This window comes from Chionomys nivalis, chromosome 24 (genome assembly GCF_950005125.1).
Source record: "Chionomys nivalis chromosome 24, mChiNiv1.1, whole genome shotgun sequence".
NCBI classification, from domain to species: domain Eukaryota; kingdom Metazoa; phylum Chordata; class Mammalia; order Rodentia; family Cricetidae; genus Chionomys; species Chionomys nivalis.
In genome coordinates, this window is record NC_080109.1 from 21340745 (window position 1) to 21363953 (window position 23209).

At 43.7% G+C, this 23209-nt stretch overlaps 1 protein-coding gene across 8 annotated transcripts in view; it reads right to left on the bottom strand.

Annotated features, from left to right (window-relative positions):
- Positions 1-23209, bottom strand: part of Dclk1 (doublecortin like kinase 1) — a 278427-nt gene that overhangs the window by 33682 nt on the left and 221536 nt on the right. For all 8 annotated transcript variants that reach the window (XM_057756934.1, XM_057756936.1, XM_057756933.1 and 5 more), the window contains 7 exons: positions 20943-21000; positions 20408-20527; positions 18420-18566; positions 7492-7625; positions 3999-4076; positions 3578-3674; positions 663-743 (listed from right to left, as the gene is read on the bottom strand). In XM_057756934.1, coding sequence (XP_057612917.1) covers positions 663-743; positions 3578-3674; positions 3999-4076; positions 7492-7625; positions 18420-18566; positions 20408-20527; positions 20943-21000 — 715 coding nt within the window. The remainder of the gene's footprint in view (positions 1-662; positions 744-3577; positions 3675-3998; positions 4077-7491; positions 7626-18419; positions 18567-20407; positions 20528-20942; positions 21001-23209) is intronic.

A 23209-nucleotide genomic window follows, 5' to 3' on the forward strand; every position in this document is an offset into this window, starting at 1 on the left:
CAATTAATATGCACAGAGTGCTTAAAGTGCCGCAGACTCTGCAACTTATGCCCTTTATGAATATTAAGTATCATTCCCTATCAGAATTGTCTCACTAATCATTTGTAGAGAGATATATGGTGAAAAATTAGTGGCTTTTCTAGAGGACAGTTTTATTGCTGAAAAGCGACCAGTAGACCTCAAAGGGCTGCGACAAGCCATCATTCAAGGGCTTGGGAACACAGCCTCTAAGCTGTCACCTTAGAAGCTCATTTTGAGGAGGCCACCAGGTGCTCTGGGCACACTCAGGCTTGAGAGGTGCTGAGCTGAGCTCTCAGGCACAAGCAGAAAACCTTGGTTCCTTGTACTCTGACATGGAAACTGACTGAGAGCATCTGTGCCATCTTAGTGATGGTTATCCAGCCTGGATCTCACCACAGAGAGCTGCCGAGAGATAGGAGGATCAGGACCACACCCACATCGACCTCCCAGCTGGAAGGCAGTTCTTCAGAAAGTCAGTAAGATGGACACATCAGAGGCATCCATGGAATACATGGGTGTCCTCAGAGTGGGGAACCAAGCCAAATGCACTTAAAGGAAGAGGTGGTGCCATTAGGAAATCTGCAGATGCAGTTTTCAAGGAGTGCTGGCGGCAGTGGCTACAGAGAAAGAAGGTCACTTACATTAACCCAGGGATGCTCAAGGACCTGCAAGGCTGAAAATCTCTGGTCCACGTTAACCAACAGCATCATGTTGATGAGTTCCTGTGAAGGAGAATATTAGACTCCATTTATCCAACCCTGGTGGGAGGAGCTGGGGGTTTGCAAATTCAGGATTGCAGTCTCAGTTTGGAAAAGCTCACAATCTAAATCATGTCACCCCCACTTACCCATGACTTAGCTGGATCACACTTTCAAACGTTAGACTGTGAACTTTTATGCAGCTTAGTTGATAGAAAAATAAAATGAAATCAATATTTATGTAAATGTTATAAAAATAAAATAGCTTTAGAAGCAAAGAAATTACTCGTGTTAGACAATAACTTTTTTACTAGGATGTAATACTTTTAGGTCAGATTTCATAGTTGTATAGATGTCACATAAAAAATAAAGAACAGGGCTGGAGAGATGGCTCAGAGGTTCAGAGCACTGGCTGCTCTTCCAGAGGTCCTGAGTTCAATTCCCAGCAACGACATGGTGGCTCACAACCATCTATACTGAGATCTGGCGCCCTCCTCTGGCATGCGGGCATATATCAAGGCAGAATGTTGTATACATAATAAACAAATCTTTAAAAAAAAAGAAAATAAAAAAAATAAAGAACAGTTTTGGGGCTAGAAAATGGCCCCAGCACCCGCATGGCGGATCACAACCTGTAACTCCAGTTCCAGGGGATGTGATACCCTCTTCTGGGCTCTACAGGCACTGTACTCACGAGACACATGCACACATGCAGGGCAAAACACACATATGCATGAAATAAAAATAAATAAAATCTTTTAAAAAATACTTGAAGTTTCTGTTTTGACAGACAAAGAAATGGGTCCTTATCCTGATTTCCAGGCAGCATGTTTAAGGTTATAGAAAATGAATGAAGGATGATTTGCCAAAAGCTAGTTGATAAATTAAAAACAAACAAACAGTTTTCTGGAGATGCAGCATTAGGGGGCACAATGACTTTGCCACACATCTGCCCACTTTGGATTATGAATGGGTAGACACATGTTATCCAGTTCTTTATGGGCTCTATGGGATTCCTGTGATCTGAATCCTTGCACATGGCAGTTGGAGGCAGAAGTATTCAAGTCTAGCCTGGGCTACATAGTGAGACTATATTTATAGATGAGGCTGTCTTTGCCTGTCCCTCACCTCAGGGTCTTTATTTTACCCTTCTCTCAACTCCTGATATTTCCCTAAGTTCAAAGGTGTATATGGTGGAAGAAGATGAGAGGCCCGTGTCCAGCAAGTGTCATTTTATGTGCATAAGTTCCCGTCTAAGCAGAAGAGTTTTAAAATTGAACTCTGATTCAGGAGAGAGAAAAATCCATATGCACCGAATGACCAGAAAATGACCAAGTTCTCTATACTGGATTTTGGAGAATTTGAGTGAGCACTCCTGAACACCAAATAGCTTGAATATCTTTTACTCAAAATGGCTTTTAGATTTTGAATTTTTGTTTAAATTTTGCAATATTTGCAGACACATAATGGTATCGTGAGGATGGAAAAACAAATAAAAACACAAAATTTAATTGTTTTCTATGCGCTTTATATGAATAGCCTGAGAAATTCCTTTCCTAGTATTTTTAGCATGCTTGTATTTGACTCCAACTTGTCATAGGCGCAGAACGTTCCCCTACGGGATGACATGTGTTGACACCCAAGTTTCAGAGGTTATTGCCTTTTGGATTGGGGAGTTTTCAGACCAGGACTGTTCAATCTATAAACATTTGAAAGAGACGAAATTGTCCCCCCTGAGGTCTACCAATATAGCAGCTAAAAAATTCATTCTCATAGATACAGATGTATTGTTTTAAAATTTGTTAAATATGCATAAAGTTCCCACTCTGCTCACTTTCACATCCAGTGTGATGTCATTTCTGTACTTTCACTTTCTGTGAAAACGTACATGCCTCACCCTCCATCAGAGGAGCTGATCTTAGGTTAGCAGGGTGAAGAAGCACAAGGTCCGTCTCTCCTGCCGCTGAACCCCAGGCACCCTATGAGGTTGGGCTCGAATAACGACATCTCCATGACATCCTTTTTGGTCATTTCAAACAGAGGCTGAGGCTGAGCTCTCTTCCCTCTGATAAATCAGTCGCTCGATTCACTTATTGATAAACCTCTCTAGTTTACTGACTACACAGAACCACTGGTTGTGTACTGGTCGTGATGCCAGAACTGCTGGTGTGGCAGTGAACTAAATGGGCAAAAACCAGGGGCTAGAGGGATAGCTTGGTGCTAAGAGCATTTGCTGCTCTTGCAGAGGACCTGGGTTCGGGTCCCAGCGCTCATATCAGGTGGTTAGAAACCCCCTGCTACTCTAGTCCCAGGCAAACACATAAATGCATACAAAACATTTTCATAAATGGACAAAAATCCTAGCCTTCACAGAATTTACATTCTAGTGAGAGAGTCTGGAAATTAATTGCCTAAGTAGGATTTGATCTCCTACCTACATATGTTTATGTAGGTTATATATGTTTAAGCAGGTGGCTATAGACGGACAGTTATATGACAGAGAAGATGGACATGAGAGTTTACGTTCTATTTTTGAGACTAAGAACACATGTTGTACATAAAACAGTAAAGAAGAGAAGGTGGACAAGGTGAGGAGGACAAGGTGAGCCAGGAAATGTCAAGAGCTACAGCTGACACCAGGGGCCAGAGGTGGCTTCCCCGAGAGGAACCACGCAGGGAAGACAACAATCCTGTGCCGCAATGAGACTGGAGTGTCGGCAAGATGGTGGCCCTGATGTCTGTGATGTCCTGGAGTCACATTTTATCACTGGTCTGTTAGTACATGCTGGTTTAATTAGACTCAATGCTTCCACCAAAGCACCAGGCTCCAGGGAACAGGGCAGCGATGAACCCCCTACCTTAGCAGAATCTGATACGTTGTCCCAGTACGGAGGTGGGAAGTCCACTTGGCCCATCAAGATCTGGTCAAAAAGCACCTCTTGGTCATCACCACTCCTGTGCAGACAAACAAGAGAAAGCTGAGCTGGATGTTAGCTCATCACATACCCCTTCAATATGCTTTTTGTCTGAGCCACTGAAAATGTCAGTATGCAATTGTTTTGGTAAATTAACAAAGAATGAGGTTGAAGATGGCACGAGGAAGATTTATGGTATGCGTGTAAATTAGCATGCAACATGGAAAAAAGAATGAGAATCGCAAGTGGGATTCTTATTATGCTCCCTGCTGCTACAGGCTCCTTTGTGCGAGAAGAGCCAATGGATCATTCAGAGAGCAGAGAAATGACTTGTTAGAGCTGAATAAAGCATTGCTGCCCATACCCACGGAACGGAGGGAAACCGCACAGCAGGATGTAAGTGATCACACCGGCTGCCCAGATGTCCACCTTGAGGCCATATCTGACAAAAGGAATGATGCTAGAGTTAGCAAAGTCAGCCAGGACAAATTATACAGCCTCAAATCATGACTTCCACTGCCAACCCAAGGAGAACAAGCAAAATCTAAAAAATCTGCCCACTGAACACAAACTTACTACCCCAGAAGAAAGTTCTTTTGCAGAACGGGAAGGCGCTGTGCAAGCTGCCGTGGGAGAGAAGCCACCAGCAGTCCTACCTGGCTGTGGTGCCTGTGAACTACAGCAAGGCCCCACTTGCCAAGAGAGCCCTAAAGGTGCAACGGTGGCATTGCTGTCCTAGAGGTAACCAACAGCTGTTTAATTAGACCTGGTCAACAGGAGCAAAACCATGCCAGCTATCCAGGGCCAGTGAGGCCACTGATCCTGAAGAAGAAGTCTTTTCTTTTATTTTCTTTTCTTTCCTTTTCTTTTTCGAGACAAGGTTTTTCTGTAGCTTTGGAGCCTATCCTGGAACTAGCTCTTATAGACCAGGTTGGCCTCAAACTCACAGAGATCCACCTGCCTCTGCCTTGAATGCTGAGATTAAAGGCGTGAGTCACCACCGCTTGGTGAGAACCCCTTTCTACCACCGTACCAAAGCAGTACAGTTCCTAACTGCATTTCTATAATTTAACCTTATATCCTACTCTCCTCAAAGAAGCATCTCCTTGCAACAAAGAGTCCATTGTGGAAGCCACACCCAGTCAAAATGAACAGGACAACTGATTGTAGGGTGATCAGACCTAGTGGATGCTTACACAAATCATGCACTCAGGGTTCAGTGAACATCGTGGAAGAAGGGGCGGGAAGGCTGCAAGAGCCAGAGGCCCAAGAAATCCGATGTGCAATTGTGTCTCCAGTTTGATTGGGATACTCATGATACCTCAACAATACAGCTGCTTAAACAAGATCTGACTAAGGACAGCACTGGTGGACATGCTAATGGTGAGGAGGCAAATCTTCTGGGACTCCAACCCTAGACAAAGAGCTATAATCAACCAAGGAATGCTGACATCTGAGAGATGAGAATTGTCTTCCCCAGGGATAAACATCCTAGTTGGTTATTCAATGCCAAGTGGTCATCCCTGAAATCATACACATATAAGGAACAATAAACTGACCCATCAGGGGTCATACTTACACATTAAAGCACATGTATATCGGATAATAACAAAAAAGGTCATGAATTCTAGAGGGTCGGGGGGAAGAAAGGGAAGGGGAACATGATATAATTATATTTTGACTTTAAAAAGTTAAATAAAAAATTGTATCACATAAAAAGTATATCTACAAAAAAGCAAAAAGTAGCTGGGCAGTGGTGTCATGCGCCTTTAATCCCAGCACTCAGGAGGCAGAGGCAGGTGGATCTCTGTGAGTTTGAGGCCAGCCTGGTCTACAAGAACTAGTTACAGGACAGGCTCCAAAAGCTACTGAGAAACCCTGTCTCAAAAAAAAAGTAAAAGTAAACAAAACAATACTGCAGAGATGGCTCAGCAGTTAAGAGCAGTGGCTGCTTTGCAGAAGACCCAGGTTCTGTTCCCAGCACCCACATAGCAGCTTGCATATGCAACTCTAGTTCCAGGGGATCCGACGCCCTCTTCTGGCCTCCATAGGCACTTCATGCATGTGGTGGAAAGACATACAAGCTGGCAAAACATTCATAAACATAAAATAAAAACAAACCTTTTTTTTTTTTAGGAAAAGATAAATTGGAAAAGACTGAGGCTCATGAACACACACACACACACACACACACACATCAAATACTACAAGCCTAGGCTGATACGTTTGCTGTGGACATTTTAATTTTTAGATGGGGCTGGATCCAAATAACCTTGATTTAGAAGTAGCAACTAAAGCTTATATTTTAGTTTCTAAAGTATGATATACATCATCTTATTTCTTCCCCCTCAAGCACTGTAGACCGGGCAAAATAAATATCATGTATTTTATAGAAGATAGAATGGGTTCAGTGGGTAAGTAATTTTGTTCAAGATCACACTGTGTCTCGGCAGCAGAGCCGGACTCCAACTAAGCGCCCAACCACATCCTCTTTCTACTCAAAGCACACAGTATGCATTGAGATATGTCCTGGCCAGAAAGTTGCTAGGTAGAGGCAGTGTTACCGAGGGTTGGCAGCCAATGTACTTGTGTAAGTTTCCAAATCACTCAAATTTGGCTAACCAAATAGTCCCCAGGGCTGAGGAGACGGCTCAGTGAGTAAAATAGCTTTCTATCCAGCTTGGTGACTGGAGTTTGAATTCCTTGACCTGTGTGGTAGAAAGAGAAAGCTGTCTTCTGAAACTTTCTGAAAGTTGAATTCTGACCTCCACATACATGTAAATAGATAAAAGAACAAGGAGTCCTAAGGATTCCCCCAGGAGGCTTACTTGCTTGTGTGTTCTGTCTTTTTGTCTTTTGGGTATAAGTTTATGTCATGAGTGAAGAGAATACTCAGGGCTGGGGGTTAGCTCAGAGGCAGACTGCCTCTACAGTGTGCCGAACACCCTGGGTTCAATCCTCTGCAGCTGAACACAAACACAAAAAAAGCAAGAAAAAAGGGGCTGCATTCCGCTTCTCACGCACCACCCTTCCCAGTCCTTTGGTTGAAGGGTAGTATTTCAGATCTCTCGCTGTGGCTCTTGGTAACAGAATTAAAAGCAAAATGAAACAAAATAAAAAGCTGATAAAGCCTGTGTTTTAAGTCACCCTGAGGCTAAATCTCAATTCAGTCTCTAGGGCGTCATATGACTACAGGCCACTTAGCCCGTTGGATGAAAAATCTCCACATATTCACCTGGGAAGTGGCAGGAGCGTTGTGCATCACCAGAGTGGGAATTGAGTAGAGTTTAAGACTTGGCACAAAGTAGGCCCTTTAGGAATGGGTTGCTCCCCTCTCAATCTAGGGCAGCATACACACCAGCCAACAGCCCATGGCCTTCGGAGGGCCAAGACGTTTTTTTTCCCTTAGAGAAGCAATAGCTAAGACAACTAAAACAGGGCCAAGGTATAAAGCTAGGTGAGAAAAACGACCAGAGGGGAATTTATAACAGTATCTCATTCTTTTATATTTAAAGTGATTTAATTACTATTGATATGTGTTTCTCCACTCATCTGGACATTTATTAAATTTTTTATGATTAATAATTGCTTTACCTTTACCAGAGACCAAATGAAATCTTTAAACAGGATGACAGTCACTGGCAACTTGCTTGGGAAGACAAAGAAAAATGGCTTGCTGAACAAATGGGGGAGGGGAGAGAGAAAGGGGAGGGGAGAGAGAAAGGGAAGGGGAGAGAGAAAGGGGAGGGGAGAGAAAGGGGAGGGGAGAGAGAGTCGATGACTAATTCTGTCTATGCCCACAGCTCTTTTATGATTCTTACTCTTTTGCAAATTCTAAAGCCAAGGGGAGCACTCACCCAGTCTCTGCAATGATTTCGGGAGCCACATATGTTGGGGTGCCACAGACTGTGTACAGGGGACCGTCAACAATGGTGGCCAGACCAAAGTCACCCAACTTGAGCGACTTACTGCCATCCTGGTGCTCATATACCTAAAATAAAGGCAAAAAGAGTTAAGTGTCTTAAAGCCAAGAGCACTGAGCCTTAAGGTTAATGTGAATGGAACAGACAACAAAGGCCCAGGCAGTCACGCACGGATAGCCAGCCATTCCAGAGCATCTCTCTTGATTTCATGGCAACATTTGAGGCAAGGAAGGAATGGCAAATGGAAATTTGTTTAGCAAATAATGGGGGCATTTAGACAACAAGATGGAGGAGCTCATGGAAATGGTAATGTGGGGGCTGGGGAAATGGCTCAGTGGGCAAAGATGATGCCACCAAGCCTGATGATACAAGTCCATCTCAGGACCCTCGCACATGGTGGACGGACACACACACACTCACACACACACTCACACACATATACTCACACACATATGCATATACACAAACACACACCACCTCACACACTCTCACACACTCATACAATTGTCTCATACATATATCCACTCACACACACACACACACTCAGATAATATATATACAAACACATACATTCATACATATGCAAACACATACAATACACACATACTCTCTCACACACATACACATAGATACACAATACACACAGTAAATAATAAATAAAAATGAAAACAAATTAAGCGGTAATATAGGTTCATATTTACTGTAATGAATTTTACTTGGGAAGTGAGGATAGGATCTTCAGGTTGTTTTGTACATGTCCATTAAAAAAACATGAGACCAAAATCTGAAATAACAGTCGGAACTGGCATTCCTACTCTGGGAAGCAATTACGAAGATTTCTCTCTTTGCCTGTCTGCATTTGATGTTTTCCACAAAAGGAAAACCAGAAAGTCTCTCACTCTGAACACACCGTTCATGAAAGTAGTCACTTCCTTTCCACACACCACCCTTCAGTAATAAAACAAAGCTTCCACGCAGATATTAAAATACTTTGTTTTCAGTGCCCCACATTTCCAGCAGGATCTAGTTCTAATTTTTATTAATAATTGAAGAGCATGTTAACATTTCACTTCACCTGTGGCAATCTGGAAAGATTTAGTGGGCGTAGAGCCAGCACTCGGCCTAGCGTTCCTTATTAGGGCAGTAAGTCTGCAGTCTTCCTCTGAACAAATCAAAACAAGCAGGCTCGTGCCTCTTAGGCAAATATGTAAACTCCTTAATGGTAGCCCAAGACGGCACCAAAAGGATATGTTTTTTAAAAAGCAGCCCAAACAACTTCGTTGATTACGAAAAGGGTAAAAGGGCACGCAGAATTCTCACTCGGTTCCCTCTCCTGGGAGCAGTAAGATGAAGAAAACCACGGGTCAATCCTGTTTCCAGATCTCAAGAGCAGTCTTCAAGAGATCCTCCAAAGGAATGGCCAAGCTTTCGACATTTATCAAAATGATTTACCCAGCAAGTTGAGGCTTGCTCGTCCCTCTGTGATTTCTTGCCAAAGCGGTCACTTGCTGAAGCCGAGTGGGCCTCTTGCACAGCAAGGCACATCTCCACATATCAGGAGCAGTAGTACAGGCTACCTCCATCTGCTTTGGCATGCCACCGAGGCACTGGGGCGGATGTTTGGCCAGCTCAGCTGCAGAGTCAGCGATGACCAATTGGAGCTGATGTTTCGGTGAGGCAGATCTACTTCTCAGGGGCAACTATCTTTTCTGTATAGAAATGATTCATCTATATCTTATCCACACTCCCAATGGGGACTCTGTCTCTGGGCTTTTGGATCCTGATCAAGTTTGGTCTGCCCTTGGCTAGGCATCCAAAGACTTAAGCAATCACCTGCACAGTTTGGCTGCTTGGGAAAAGACAGACAGGCATCCAGTTGTCCTCTGGAGTGGGTGCTATCTTCTCTACTTAACGAAGCAGCTGTGTGGGTCTAAGTTAGCACTTGCAGGCACCAGATCTATGAAACACTATAGTTTCTCCAGCCTAAATGCTATCGTGCTGGCTGCTCTGGTCATCCAAACAATAAGCAAATGTTTTCCATGAAAGGAAACCTGAGATGGGGCCACTGAGATTGGCTGTCTAGTTCATTTCCCGTATAGACCAGAGCTGTTTACCTCCTGAATTCCATTTTGGTATCAATAACTTTTCTAAATTGCAGAATGCCCTCTTGCTTTGATGTTGTGTGGGGTCTGAGCACTCACGATGTGTGCTTTGCCAAGCTGAGCAGATTATGATATATTCAACCCCATTTGTACAGGAAATTTCCCACCCTTACACACAGTATCTGTATCACCGAGCTTCAGTCACAAGTTTGGCAAAACCAGATGTTGGAGGACGCAGTCATCAGAGGCTTGTTGTGGTTCTGGATATGACTGTAATTTCCGCACAGGAGGGCCACTAATGATTGCCGTTTTAATAGGAATTCTGTCTAAGTGCATACAAATTATATTTAATACAGATGAACAATGTAGTTGAAATGAAGGAAAATGTTAAGGACTGGGGTTCATCCTCCAGCACTGCAAAAGACAAACAAACACACAAACAAAAACCCCCAAAACCCCAACCAGCAAAAGGAAAAGAAAACACAAACATACTGCGTAAAATAATGGAGGCGTCCTTTAAAATATTAGCCCGCCCACAAACTGCAAAACATTTACATATATTGAAGCTATACTTTTGTATTCGTTTTTATTCCTTTAATCACATGCATGTGCAATTACCCCCCCCCCGCTTTTTTAATATTTGAAAACTGTGCAGTTTTCACACGTGTAAAGAGACTCAAGTTGTCGCCTGGCAGGACAGACAAAGAGCTCGGAGACAAAGGCGAACTCCATGTAACTGAGAACATTTCAAGACACGAGGCCTCTGCAGAAGCTTTCACAAAACGCTTTTGCAGGTGGATGAATATCTGTCCAGGCCTCTAGCTGGGAATTCTGTTTAACTAGCAGGGCAGGAAGCAAGGTTACTTTGGGGTTTCTCCTCTGTCAACACTATAGGAGAAGGATGGAGAAGAGTGGGCTCAGCATTTGTTCTCGTCCAATGGGAGTGCCCCTTTCTGACATGGCGCACTGAGCTCTCACAAATGGGGCTCATAACGCGTGCTGGCTGCAACCAGAGAGCATTAATTCTATTTTGGTTTCTTTGTTTTGATTTTTTTTTTTTTGAATTTTTGAGACAGGGTTTCTCCGTAGTTTTTGGTTCCTGTCCTGGAACTAGCTCTTGTAGACCAGGCTGGCCTCGAACTCACAGAGATCCGCCTGCCTCTGCCTCCCCAGTGCTAGGATTAAAGGTGTGCGCCACCACCACCCCGCTTTTTTTGATTTTTTTTTTTTTTTTTTTTGAGACACAGTTTCTTTGTAGAGGCCTGGCTGTCCTGGAACTAACTCTGTAGACCAGGCTGGCCTTGAACTCACAGAGATCTGCCTGCCACTGCCTCCTGAGTAAGGGGATTTACAGGGATGCACCAATGAGGTGCATCAGACCTGTGACCAGTGAGGCCACTTGTAGATGTAACTAAAACTGTATTTTAATAAAAATCACAACTTTCTCAATTCATTTGTTTGTGGTGTATGCACTCCTAAAATTATCTGTACATAGTATTTCCATGGTGACCCTGAATTCATGTGGAACCAAGGTTTTAAGTGTTCAAAAAACATGAGGGGTTGCTCACAAATTCCCATTTAAGATGCTAAAGTCTCAGGGTGGAAGAAATGGCTCAGCCATTCAAAGCACTTTCTGTTTTCCCAGAGGACCCAAGTTTGGTACCCAGCACCCATATCTTGTGGTTCACAACTACCTGTAACTCTAGCTCCAGGGCATCTGAAACCCTCCTCTGGTCCCCATGGGCACTGTGCTCATGTGAACACACACACTCAAAAACAAAATTTTAAAGTTGCCGTCAAGCTTCACAAAATGAAACGCAAGCTTATTAAAAAAAAAAAAAAAGCAAGTCTCAGAATGAATTCTGAGGTTCTGTTGGGTCAGCTCTCCACATTGTGACCATGTGACCAGTCCTCAGGAAGGGTGCTACCAGACTCCAAGTACAGGCCTGACAGCCTGACCCCCTGAGTTGGGCTCTGGTAGAGGGGGACCATTTTGCCAGGACTGTATGTTAAAGCCTCTATAAAACATGACCCCCACGTTGAGCGGGAGCACATTAATTGTCAGTCAAGGAGTTCACAACACGAGGTATAATTTAACGTTCATCCCAGGCCCCTTAAATACTATAGCTGTTCCCCCACATTTTAAACACTGAGGGGCTATTAAAAAGACGGGGATTAGTGCAAATTACCCAGCATGTAGTGCTCGCACTGTTTTAACTAAGCAATAAAACTGTGTAATTGTACAACACTAATTGAATGCAGCTACGCGTAATTGTGGGCTGCCATATGCATCCTATTACGGTAAAGACTGTCAGGGTTGTGTAAGCTACCCTTGTGATCATTGCAGATGGGTACAGTCAGGGAAGTGGTTCTCTTGGGTTTATTGTATGGCCATAAAGACATCTCACGGTTTGACAGACTAAATGTGTCAAATGACAACAATTATGAAAAAGGTTTCAATTAGAAGCGAAGGGCACGCCCTACAGGGGATCAATATACGGAAAATTCAGTATATAGATTTGGGAGATGCTGGCCTTTATTTTTAAAGGTGGCTTTATTTTGGGGTCGTTGGGGGTTATCTGGAATTTTGGGTCGGCTGTAACTTGTTCAACAGTAAGGTATTTGGGCATCTGCTGACTTCTCTTGGATGGAAAGCTGAGACCATTTGGAGAAGTTTTTTTGAAAAAAATTAATATATCCTCATAAAACTTCAGCAGTGACCATAAAATATGAAAACTCACAGATAACCTGAGCCTGGTCAAGTGGTTTCTGAGATTTGTCTTATGGGGGAGGAGAGCTGAATGATAAAACAGATGCATTAGAACCGCATGGCTCCCAGAGCTGCTACAAATTCAAGGCTAGTCCTGCTGCAGCAATGGCCGGCGACTCGCTAGTAACCGTGGAAATAGCTTCACAGAGCGGCTCAGTGGAAACTCACAGTGACTTCACCAAATAGACTTGACAAAGTGGCGTGAAATGGACAAAGCCGTGAGAAGGGCTCAGTTTCCCTTTTATTATATATGGAGTCCCTTTAAAAAGAGGCTGATTTTCCTGAAGCCGTGGCATATGGCCCTCACAATGCTCTTTAAGAAATGGTTTGAATCTAAGTCTTTAATCCTCAAGAAGCAAAGGAGAGTCACACTTAAGTGGGGAATTATTTTGCAAAACGTACTTTATGACTGTGGCATCTTAAGTTAGACTTCTTGGAAAAAAAAAACAATGAGGCTAAATATATATATATATATATATAAACTCATTTCATTCCCCCATGTCAAATATTTCAGAAACCACAAGTTAAATGAAATAATGAGGTTGATAAGAACTTGATACAGGCCAGGAAGGAATACGCAACGGGAGAGGTTTCAATAATAAGAGAAATAAAATCTCTTGTTTGCGCACCACACTGGAGATATCCTAGAGGAGAAAGACGTGAACGGAAACCTCAGGAAACCCAATTTTCACTCCCAATTCCGAAATCATCGCCGAGTTGTCTAACACAGGGGCGATGCAGCTGCAGGGGCACATTCCAGATCCTGTCAGGAACAGGATCCGAGGACTTCTGTCCAAACCAAGGAAACTTAATAGCACAGCAATTTAAAAGAAATCATTAGATTTTAGTCACACGATTAATAGCCCATATATCATTGTAGAAAAATATATTAGGCAAGCTAGATCACTATGAATGAAAAGAAACTGAACCCAGTTAGAGTCTTCACACCATAGGTGTGACTTCCAGAACTTTCTCGTATGCGGCGTCTGAGGACTGAGTATACATCCACCTGGTGACATTCTGCTCATGGTCTGTAGACCGCTTCTAACTGTGCCCACTGTCACTAACAATGCTGATAATCCCACATCTAAATGGATTTATTTGGGGATCGAGAGTCTTGGGTTTGAGACACAAGGGCATGCCTTACCTCTTGTCTAGCGTTGTCTTGAGTGGAGACTAAGCAGTCACAGGGCACAAATGGACCCTGAACTCGGGTGAGCCATCCATTGAGTACAGTGAGAAGGGCCGGGACACAATGCCACTCCACGGGCATTGTGGAATTGCAAAGCATTGGGCAGGGGGCTCTGAGAGAGTTCCTTATTAAGAGAAGCAGATTCTCTGAGAAACTACATTTACTGCAGATCTACATCTGTATATTGATATACCAATATCTGTATCTAATTCTATCATCTGTATCTCCCTATAGAATTAGAGAGAAAGATGGTTCTATGCATATACTCTTTTTAAAAAATGAAGACAATCTTTCCTTTTATATTATAATGAAAAGATTGGTTTACTTATGTTTTCGCCAGTAAAAACTAAATTTTGTGAGGTTATGTTGTTTTTTTAAGATCCATCAATTTCCTAAACTGATGAGTGATGGATGAGTTTTGTTGCCAGGGGATTTTACATGTTAGTCACCCCCAAAACCTTCGTGAGTTAAAGGTTAGCTTCTTTACCTTTTTCTAAAAATGTTTTTATTGTTTGAAAATTTCATACATGTATATATATCTTGATCAAACCCACCTCCCATTTTCTCTCCTTCAAATTCTTCCCCTACCCAGTACCCACTTCTCCCTGCCAACTTCATGTGTTCTTTTCTGAAAACCTACTGGGTTCACTTTGTGATGCCCGCGTGTGCATGGGTGCAGGACAGTCTGCTGCAGCATTGAGCTTCTCGGGGCTGGCATCATTTGGATAAAACTGACTTTCCCTGTCCCAGCAGCTGTTCACTGCCAATAGCTCCTCAGATAAGGGCGAGATTTCATGAGCCCCGCCCCATACATGCATGCTGGGATTTTGGCCGGCATGGTTGGGGCAGGACTTACATACGTACTCCCAGCCACTGTGTGTTCATGTGTGCAATGGCCCTGCTGTGTCCAACAGATACACTTAGTCATCATCTGTCTTGTTTGGTTCATGCATACTAGTCCCATGCTGGAGTAAGGCTGCGGGATTACTGTGCCATCCCTGCCCTTCGAGAGGTGTATGTGGGCTCGAAGGTGACTCTAGTGTAACTGAGTTGAGAAGTGGTCTGCGACCCTCTGACTTCTATTCTTTAACGAAGCGCCACTCACTCCCATGCTTGGCCCATCCATTTGCTCACCCATTTGCCGCCCAGCCATTTGATTATGGTATGCCGGGCCTGATAACATGCAAAGCAAATAAGCACACGGATGACAAGGAGGAAAAGTGTTAAAGTTGGTGTGAAAATCAATTTCTAAATTCTGCTTTCACTGCCTCAGTGGTCAGTTCTCCCCTAAATTGTCGCAGAACCCACTGCGACAGAGGAGGCCACGTTTTCCCATCAAAATCCTTTGACCTTATCAAACACAGATCAATCACTTACACGATCAGTACAGATCTTTAAAGCTATGCTACATTTTAGTATTTGCGCTGTTAGAGTTAACAGTAAAACATGCCCAGAATTCTGTATACCCAATTATACTATGTAAAATAAAATCTGTATTTGACACTTATAAAAGTCACTGTGCTAGCTACAAATCTCTCCATCAAACCTTTAACTAGCAGAGGACTTGGTAACAATGGAACAATTCAGAAGGATGTTGGGGTCTCATAATGAAAGCGTAGAGCTGAAGGTGGAAGGAGGGATTGGTCTGTATCTGCTAAGTTTCCTGTAGCCAGTAAACACATTCAAACTTTTATACTAAGTTTACTGCAACACCTTTCTAAGGTAATCTATAGATCTATGTTTTGCCACAAGACAGGGAAAATTATATATGGGTGAATAGTAAAAATTATATATGGGTGAATAGTAAAAATTATATATGGGTGAATAGTAAAAATTTAAAAGCGATGACAATAGGTGAGAGGTGGCATCTTCCTGTGTACAATGTTACCGTGAGGTGGTTCGTGTTTTTTGTCACAAGTAAAAGGGAGATAAAAAGGAAAGGGCCTGACATAAAACCCCCGTGAAGGAGGCTTGGGAGGATTAAGGAGCTTGTTCAAGGTCACAAAACGTGACCAACTGGAGCAGAGCTCTGTGGCTTTTGTTAAGTTCTGAGCCTGTGAAGGTGTGACCCCCACAAAGGCTCGCTCCCATTCCCGTGGAGACCTCAACAGCATTTGGAACCAAGAGCGATCTCATGCGTAATTAGAAATGTCCTCTTCATTCCGCTAAATGTGATCTGCTTTTCTATTTATTCTGTGATAGATTTATCACCAAGAAAACGCACCAATCCCATCTCCTCACAGTTGGAAACCACTGCAGTGGGGAAGCAAATCTATTCATTTTTTCATGTGGATATTTTCAAAATTATGAATAGCTGCAATAGTTTCTTTGTATATTTCAAATCAAAGCAGAAGAGGGGAAGAAAAAGAGTATATATATTTTCTTTCTGGTTCATTTACATTAAAGTATGTTCCAATGATCACAGAATTTAAAAATATCCTGCAAACTACATTTTTTTTTTTAAAAAGCACTCTGCTATGCAATCACAGACGGCATTTACGGAAATAGACAATGGTGTGCTGAGAAACAAATAAACAATGGGTGCCCCAAACCTGTGCCATGGAGGGAAATGAAGCCTTTACTCTCTAATCACGGAGACTTGGGGCCTAAAGAAGTTACTCAACAAAGCCCCGCTTGTAAGTCTGTTCCCATGAGGCGATGCCACATGAGTCAGGATACAGGAATAATGACTGTGGATGACAGAAAATTGCCGCGGTTCATGGAGGCAGCTAGGCAGAGAGAATGTTTAGGCTGCTGCAGGGGTTTGGAATTTGAGGTGCAATTAAGTCAGACCTCTGCCATTTGACCCCGGCCGCTCGTATGAGCCAGCCGCTACAAGATTACCGCCATAATTGCAAAGAGCTAATTGTGTGCATATTTATTCCTTGAATGCCTGCCTTTTATGCCTGAATGTCAACTCCACGAAGGAATGTGTCTAGTTCCCTGGCACGGGACCTGGCCCACAGAGGCACTTGCTTAGTCTCCTCCTGACTCAGAGCACACTGCCCTCTAGGGACTTTGTGGGTCAGAACTCAGTTGAGATCTTGAGTTTTCTACTTGCACATTATATTATCACCTTGGGAAAGTCATTTAAATTCTAGGCACCCAGTTTCTTTACTTGTGAATTGGAGGAGTTAAAGAATTTACTCCACATGGTGGCTGTGGTTCAAACAAGATACTAGGTATTTTTAAAAGCCCCTAGCATGAAGCTAAACACATAAGTGATTCTACAGTAGTAAACCTCATCAGCTTTGATTTTTGAGGTGGGAGTTAAGATACACTTATCGATATATTTTAATTTTTTGAGACAGGGTCTCGCTATGTAGCTTTGGCGGTCCTGAAACTCACAATCTAGACCAGGCTGGCCTCCGATTCCCAGAGATCTGCCTGCCTCTACCTCCCCAGTGCTGATATTAAAAGTGTGTGCTATCACACCTGGCACGATCATTCTAATGACCTCACGCAGCCGGCTGCAGGGTCACCAGATACCAATTTCTGATTTAGCAGAGCGGTATTAAGGCTCTTAATACACTAATCTGCACTTTAAATATTTGCAGAAGCGGAAAACAAAAGAGAAAAAAAATGGCCATCTTTGGGTGGCTGGGAGAACAATCACTTTCAGTTTCTAGCCCGAAGGATCAGTAGAAGCTGTGCTACTCTGTTTCCCAGTGTAGCTCCGCCCACCTCGTTTCTGCTTCCATCTGGACCACCTGGACTGTGGGCACGAGAAGGAACCTCATTTGATGGCATGGAGACAGGGAAATTATAAACAGCAAAGCAAACAGAACAGAAAGAAAGACATCAGGGCTTTGGGCTGTTGTCTGCTTTACTTTGTTTTAGATAAAGGTCACAATGTAGCCCAGGCTGGTCTTGAACTTCCTATGTAGCCAAGGATGGCTTTCAACTTCTGACCATGCCATTCTCCTACCTACCAAGTGCTGGTGTTACTGGCTTTGTACCACCATAGCCAGTTTTATGCTGTTCTGGGGACCAGAACCCAAGGATTCATAAAGGCTAGGCAAACAGTTTACCAACTGAGCCACACATCCCCACACAACCCATTTTCTAAAATACCTTTTCTTGTGGATTTTTTTTTTTTTTTTTTTTTGCGCTGAAGTGATAACATCTACTTCTTATGGTGAATCTGGATCCCCGCACCTACAGACAAGCCAGGCCTGATGGCACACACCTATAGTCCCAGAACCAGGGAGGTGAAGACAGGAGGACACAGGTTTGCTGCTGGCCAAACGTGCTGAATGGATAAGGGTGGACTCTGGCTTCAGTGAGCAACTCTGTGACGAAATATAAGGTGGAGGCTGCAAAGGAGGACACTGGACACGCGCGTGCGCGCACACACACACACACACACACACACACACGGACCTCAGGTCATCACCCGACCACACCCACTTCTGTGCACACATGTGAACACACACGCTCCCTCCCTCCCCTCCACACACACAAGAGTCTCTTTTCTCTTAAGTTAGGAGAGTACAAGTTCAGCTGTGGAAATGCTCCTATTCACTGTTTGGTCCGAGCCCATGATGTTAACTACTGTCATCCTTTGATTGTTTTTCAGAATGTTGTTCCCGTTCTTAAGAAATCAGTGTTCCTGAGGGTATAAGAGCTCTTAAAGATCACCTTAAAGAGACACTGAGTACAGTGGAAATGTGCCTAGGAGGCAAACAGTTAAAAAGAAAGAAGAGGGAAAAAAGACGTGTGTGTGTGTGTGGGGGGGGTGTCCATTTATTAGGGAGGCCTTGGAAGCCAAGCTGCCTGAGGACGGCTTTCCTCTTACCAGCAGGTTCTCCGGCTTGATGTCACGGTGGACGATGTTCAGGCTGTGCAGGTATTTGATGGCACTGGCCAGGTTGTACAGCATCCCACTGGCATCTCGCTCTGTGTATTTGCTAGTGGAAGTGATGGCATCAAAAAGGTCTCCGCCCTGGAAGAGAGCAGCTGGTTGAGCCGGGTACTGACAGATGGACCAATAGGCTGCCCGTGGAGGGGACTGACAAACCAGAAAGGAGATGAAGAACGGACTAGGATGTGGGGGTTCCTAAGGGCTTTCTCCGCTTCTGCTTTGTGAAAGACTCTCTGGTGACTTCTCTCCCCGGTATGGGAGATAGTGACATTTTATCCTAAGCTTAAGAAAAAGCTGTGATGAGACTCTGACAGCAGACACGTGGCTACCTCCACAGCCCCTCTCCAGGGAAGAGGAGGTGGAGCTGGGTTCCCTCTGAGAAGCCTCATGTTGGGGGATTCTGGTGACATGTGCTACCTGCCACACACCAACTGCCAGCTGAAGTCCAAATTCAGAGTCCTAAAACTCCCCCAGAAAGACAGGTAATTCTGCAAGCTCTGTCCTTAACAGAATGTTCTTCTGTCTTTGAAATTATTAAGACACGTGCGAAACACACACTCTCTTTCTCTCTCTCGCTCTCTTTGACTTGCTAAATTTAGTTCTCTTGGAGTGGGCGGTGAGCTTTCTTCTTTCAATAATGTGTTTCTCTGTAAGGAATGGAAAATGAGACCCACAGCCTGTTCTGAAGACAGCGAGAGAGGGAGAGCAAGCCGGGAACACCAAAGACAGTTTCCTGGTTCTATTCTTCTGAGTCTTTGCTTCCCGTGGTTCTTTATACTTTATCAGCACTCAGTCAACCAATGATTTAGGCCTGATAGTAAGCTGCGCTTATCTGAAGTCCTTTCAGAGATTTTGGGTGTGCTCTACTAAAAATATTTACATCATTATAAGAGACTGACTACAAAACAGCTGACCCCAGAGCCCAAACACATGCAGATGTCTGTAACTCCGTAGTGAGCACCTTCATTTCCCCTTTAAACACAGAAAATAAATAAATAAATAAATAAATAAATAAATAAATAAATAAATAAAAAACGAGACATAGCCCTGTAGGCTGTCAGGTACCAGGTTTCACAAACTGTGCTGGCATCTCTGTCCCATGTGCAACTTCCACTCTGGAATTCTCTCTCCCTCTTGGCCAAGCAATGGTTCTTCCACAAACAAACCTAAACAAATGTTTTCTCTCTCTGCTTCCTGTTTCTCTCAAAGACCCGGCTGTCACACAGGTATGAAATTTGTTTCTGAGCCACTGGCGGAGGCGGGATGTTCTCTGCGGTCTAACTGAACCCCTTACCCTTAGTTAGACAGCAGGATATGTGTGGTTGTATGCAAGAGCCTGCAAAGAATCAGGTGCGGTCCTGGTGCCCGAGGCTCCAGGCCTCAAGGCAGTTCTTTCTGGCGCAGACAGGATGCTTCTCCCCCTAGTTGAGACATCTTAGTTTTGCAGACATTATTCACGAAGGCTGTGCAGTGCAGGGAAGGGCTTTGCTGCACTCATCAGGCCGGCTTACAATTGGCCATTGGACTGAGATCTGTACCCAGATGCGTCATCAAACGCCTCTATTTCTCATCCCCAAATTTCACTTGGTCTCACCTTCCCCACAAAAATCCACCTACAGGGAGCTGACCAATAAAACTACAGTAATTCATCGTATTTTTAATAGTGCAGAGCAGGACAACAGGAATCAGCTGAAGCTGTTGGTTTAAAGAGCCATGCTATGGTGAAATTCTATTCTGTGAGCTGGAGACAATATAATCTACAAGGTAAGTAAAGTAGTGATTCGATAATAAAATGTGACTATATAAACTGCACCACATAAAAGAACCTCTCTTTGGTCAAATGACAGTATAACATTTTTACCACAAGGTTGGCATGTTCTGGTCACCGCCAACCTCAAACATGACAATGGAAGAACGCGCACCTTCACTAACTCCATAACGAGGTACAGCTCAGTGGGCACATCCATCTCTTCGATCAAGAGGACAATGTTGGGGTGCTTCACCCTCCTCAAGATAGACACCTCGTTCTGGATCATGTGCTCCTGTGCAAGGGAGAAGTCGTTTTAATACACTCCAAATGTATGAGAAACCAACTCAAAATATTACGACCACCTGAAGATAAGGGAGATGCATTTTGGGGAAACGTAACAGCATTCTGAAGACCCTAAAATACTCCAACTCAAGACACTTCATGACAACTATAATTTTCTAGAAAATGACAGAGTGAATCTTAGACAACAAATGTAAGGGAAGACAATAAAGCCAGCAGAGGGGACAAATGAAATCAAATCTTCCTAACTACTTTTATTCCAGAATTATGTATATGACTGAACATCTCCCTAAGTTTGTGACATTCTGTTCCATCAGAAGGCATCTCTTGTGCTGCACTGGGTTTAGAAATCGGTTGACATTTCTACCCTTGAACGCAAACTTCACAAGAGTAAACCCAGTACGTACTTTGCCTCGACATTTGCTTTTCTTGATGATTTTCAGGGCATACTCCCGAGCAGTTGACCTGCAAAGAGAAAATTTTTAAAGTAAAACTTAATTTGGGATCAATTGAGTCCTTTCATTGGGAGTTAATTTCTTGCTTGTAGGTCTCAGCGTTTCTATTTTTGAAAGGGCTCTGTTCTTTCTGTACAAAGCAGGCTGCAGATGTTTGTGGGTTTACCCCAACTAAGGACAATGAATCTGTTAGCACAGACAGATCTGGAGTAACGCAGCCACGTATACACAGGAAACACACCACTGTGGCTGCTTAAGCCCTGATAAGTGCTGTCCCTTATCCTGGAAGTCACCAGCAAGGTTGCAAAGCACCTGTCTGTAACTGTCCTTTTGCCACTCTTTTAATTATCCACCACCCCTGCCACACACAGGGCCTCCCTAAATGGCTGGCCTCAAACCGATGATCCTCCTGCATCAGCAACTGGAGTGCTGGGAATCTAAGTGTGATCTATTGTGTCAAGTCAGTCTTTCTTGGGGTTCTTGATCCACAAGAGTGGCTATGACAGTCGCCTGAACAGCTCTCAAGGTCACCCTGAACAGGCCTGAGAAGCGGAACACCCTCTAGATGTGTGGTTAGTGTCAGAGTCTGAGAGCAAACTGCTGGAGAAGCCATGATGAGGCCCAGAGAGGACAGAGAAGGAGGAAACACTTCTAGTGCTTTTCTGGCACCCACTGGGCCTTCCTGGTAGTCATTCTCAGGGCAAAATGGAAAGGATGGTTAAAATCAACTCACTTTTCCATGGCCACATGCCATGGGTAAAATCATGCTTCTCGGACCCTGAACTTTCCCTATAGCTCAGCCACATCCCTGATGGGTGTGGGACAGAGGGATCAGCGGTGTTGTCATCTTTCAACAGTGCTAATGTGGGCCAGTATTTCTAAGATCTTCTGGCACCAAACCCAAGGGCATGGCTCTTGTTAGAAGACACAACACACAGGAAATTCCAGTAAACTACAACTTCTGAGGCAATAAGCCTTCCTCCCTGGTACAGGCCGGCAGAGCTCAGCTTTTTACTTACAGATAGAAGCCACCTGTCTGGATCCAAATGGGTGTGGTTGAAATGAGGCTGATAAAGGAGCAATTTAGAAAAGGGAATTTCAAATTCTTCAGTATGGAATTTAATGGGATTCCCACTTACGTGCTTAGGGCAAAGACACGACCTTTCTATAGACAAGCTAGGAGGCCAAGTATTAAAATATCTGTTTCATGGGAGTTTTAGAAACTAGTTACATGTATTATTTCTAAAAAAAAAATGCTTGTTACTGTACTTTCATGCCCCAGCTCAGAAAACACTCAATAAACATTATATTGTTGTGACTAAATCTGGGGCATAAAGCCAGAAGGTAATGACTTTGAAGCTCCCTTTCTCTGCTAGAAGTCTTTCATAACCATAGCTGCTGTGGAATCTGGGAAGGTGGAGTTTTTCTTTATATGCAGGCAGACATCCCTGAGCTGATGACAGGGTTGTCTCCCAGAAGAAGGAGAGGATCTTACATTCTGTCCTAAGCCTACCATTGGGGGAGGAAGGAAGCAAGGGTGGGTTTGGTGGCCTTGGGGCTTATGAAGAACTATATGACACCTCTCTAGTTAGAAATTTTATAACACACATCCTACTAAATTCACTCATACATCAGACCATACTCCCCACAGAGGACCACTAAGTTTAATACTGCAACAATTCCTTCTTGACTTCTTAGAGACAGAACTGCAGTCATGTAATAATAACCCTTAATTACTACAAGCATGTGTTTACAGGAGCGGCTAGTCTTTAAAGATGAGCCCCAAGCTGGGATTCATGCAAAATGTAAACCATAAGTAGCAATACCGAGGCACAGTTTAGCCAAAATAATGAACTTGCTTTAAGGCTTGCCGATAACAGCACAGGCCATTAGCTTGTCTGTTCCTTCCTGCATTGCGTTCTTGTCCTTTCACGGGCTCTCTGGGCTGCACAAGAGCAGCAGTACCAGAGAATCCTGTCCTTCTTGTCTAGGGCAATCAGTTGGTAAGGTCACCGTCCCATTAATACGGCCTAAGGATGGAGCCCAAGAGCAAGTTTTACAAGATGAGAAATTCTGATTTCATGGAGTAGGCACTTTCTTTGTAGACTAAAGACTGCTCCACAAGATAGAACCCATAGCTGACATTTATCAGGGCCAAGGACATGTGACTAGACAGTAGCTAGGGAAAAACCCGCTAATGAGACATAGTAAATTCTGCT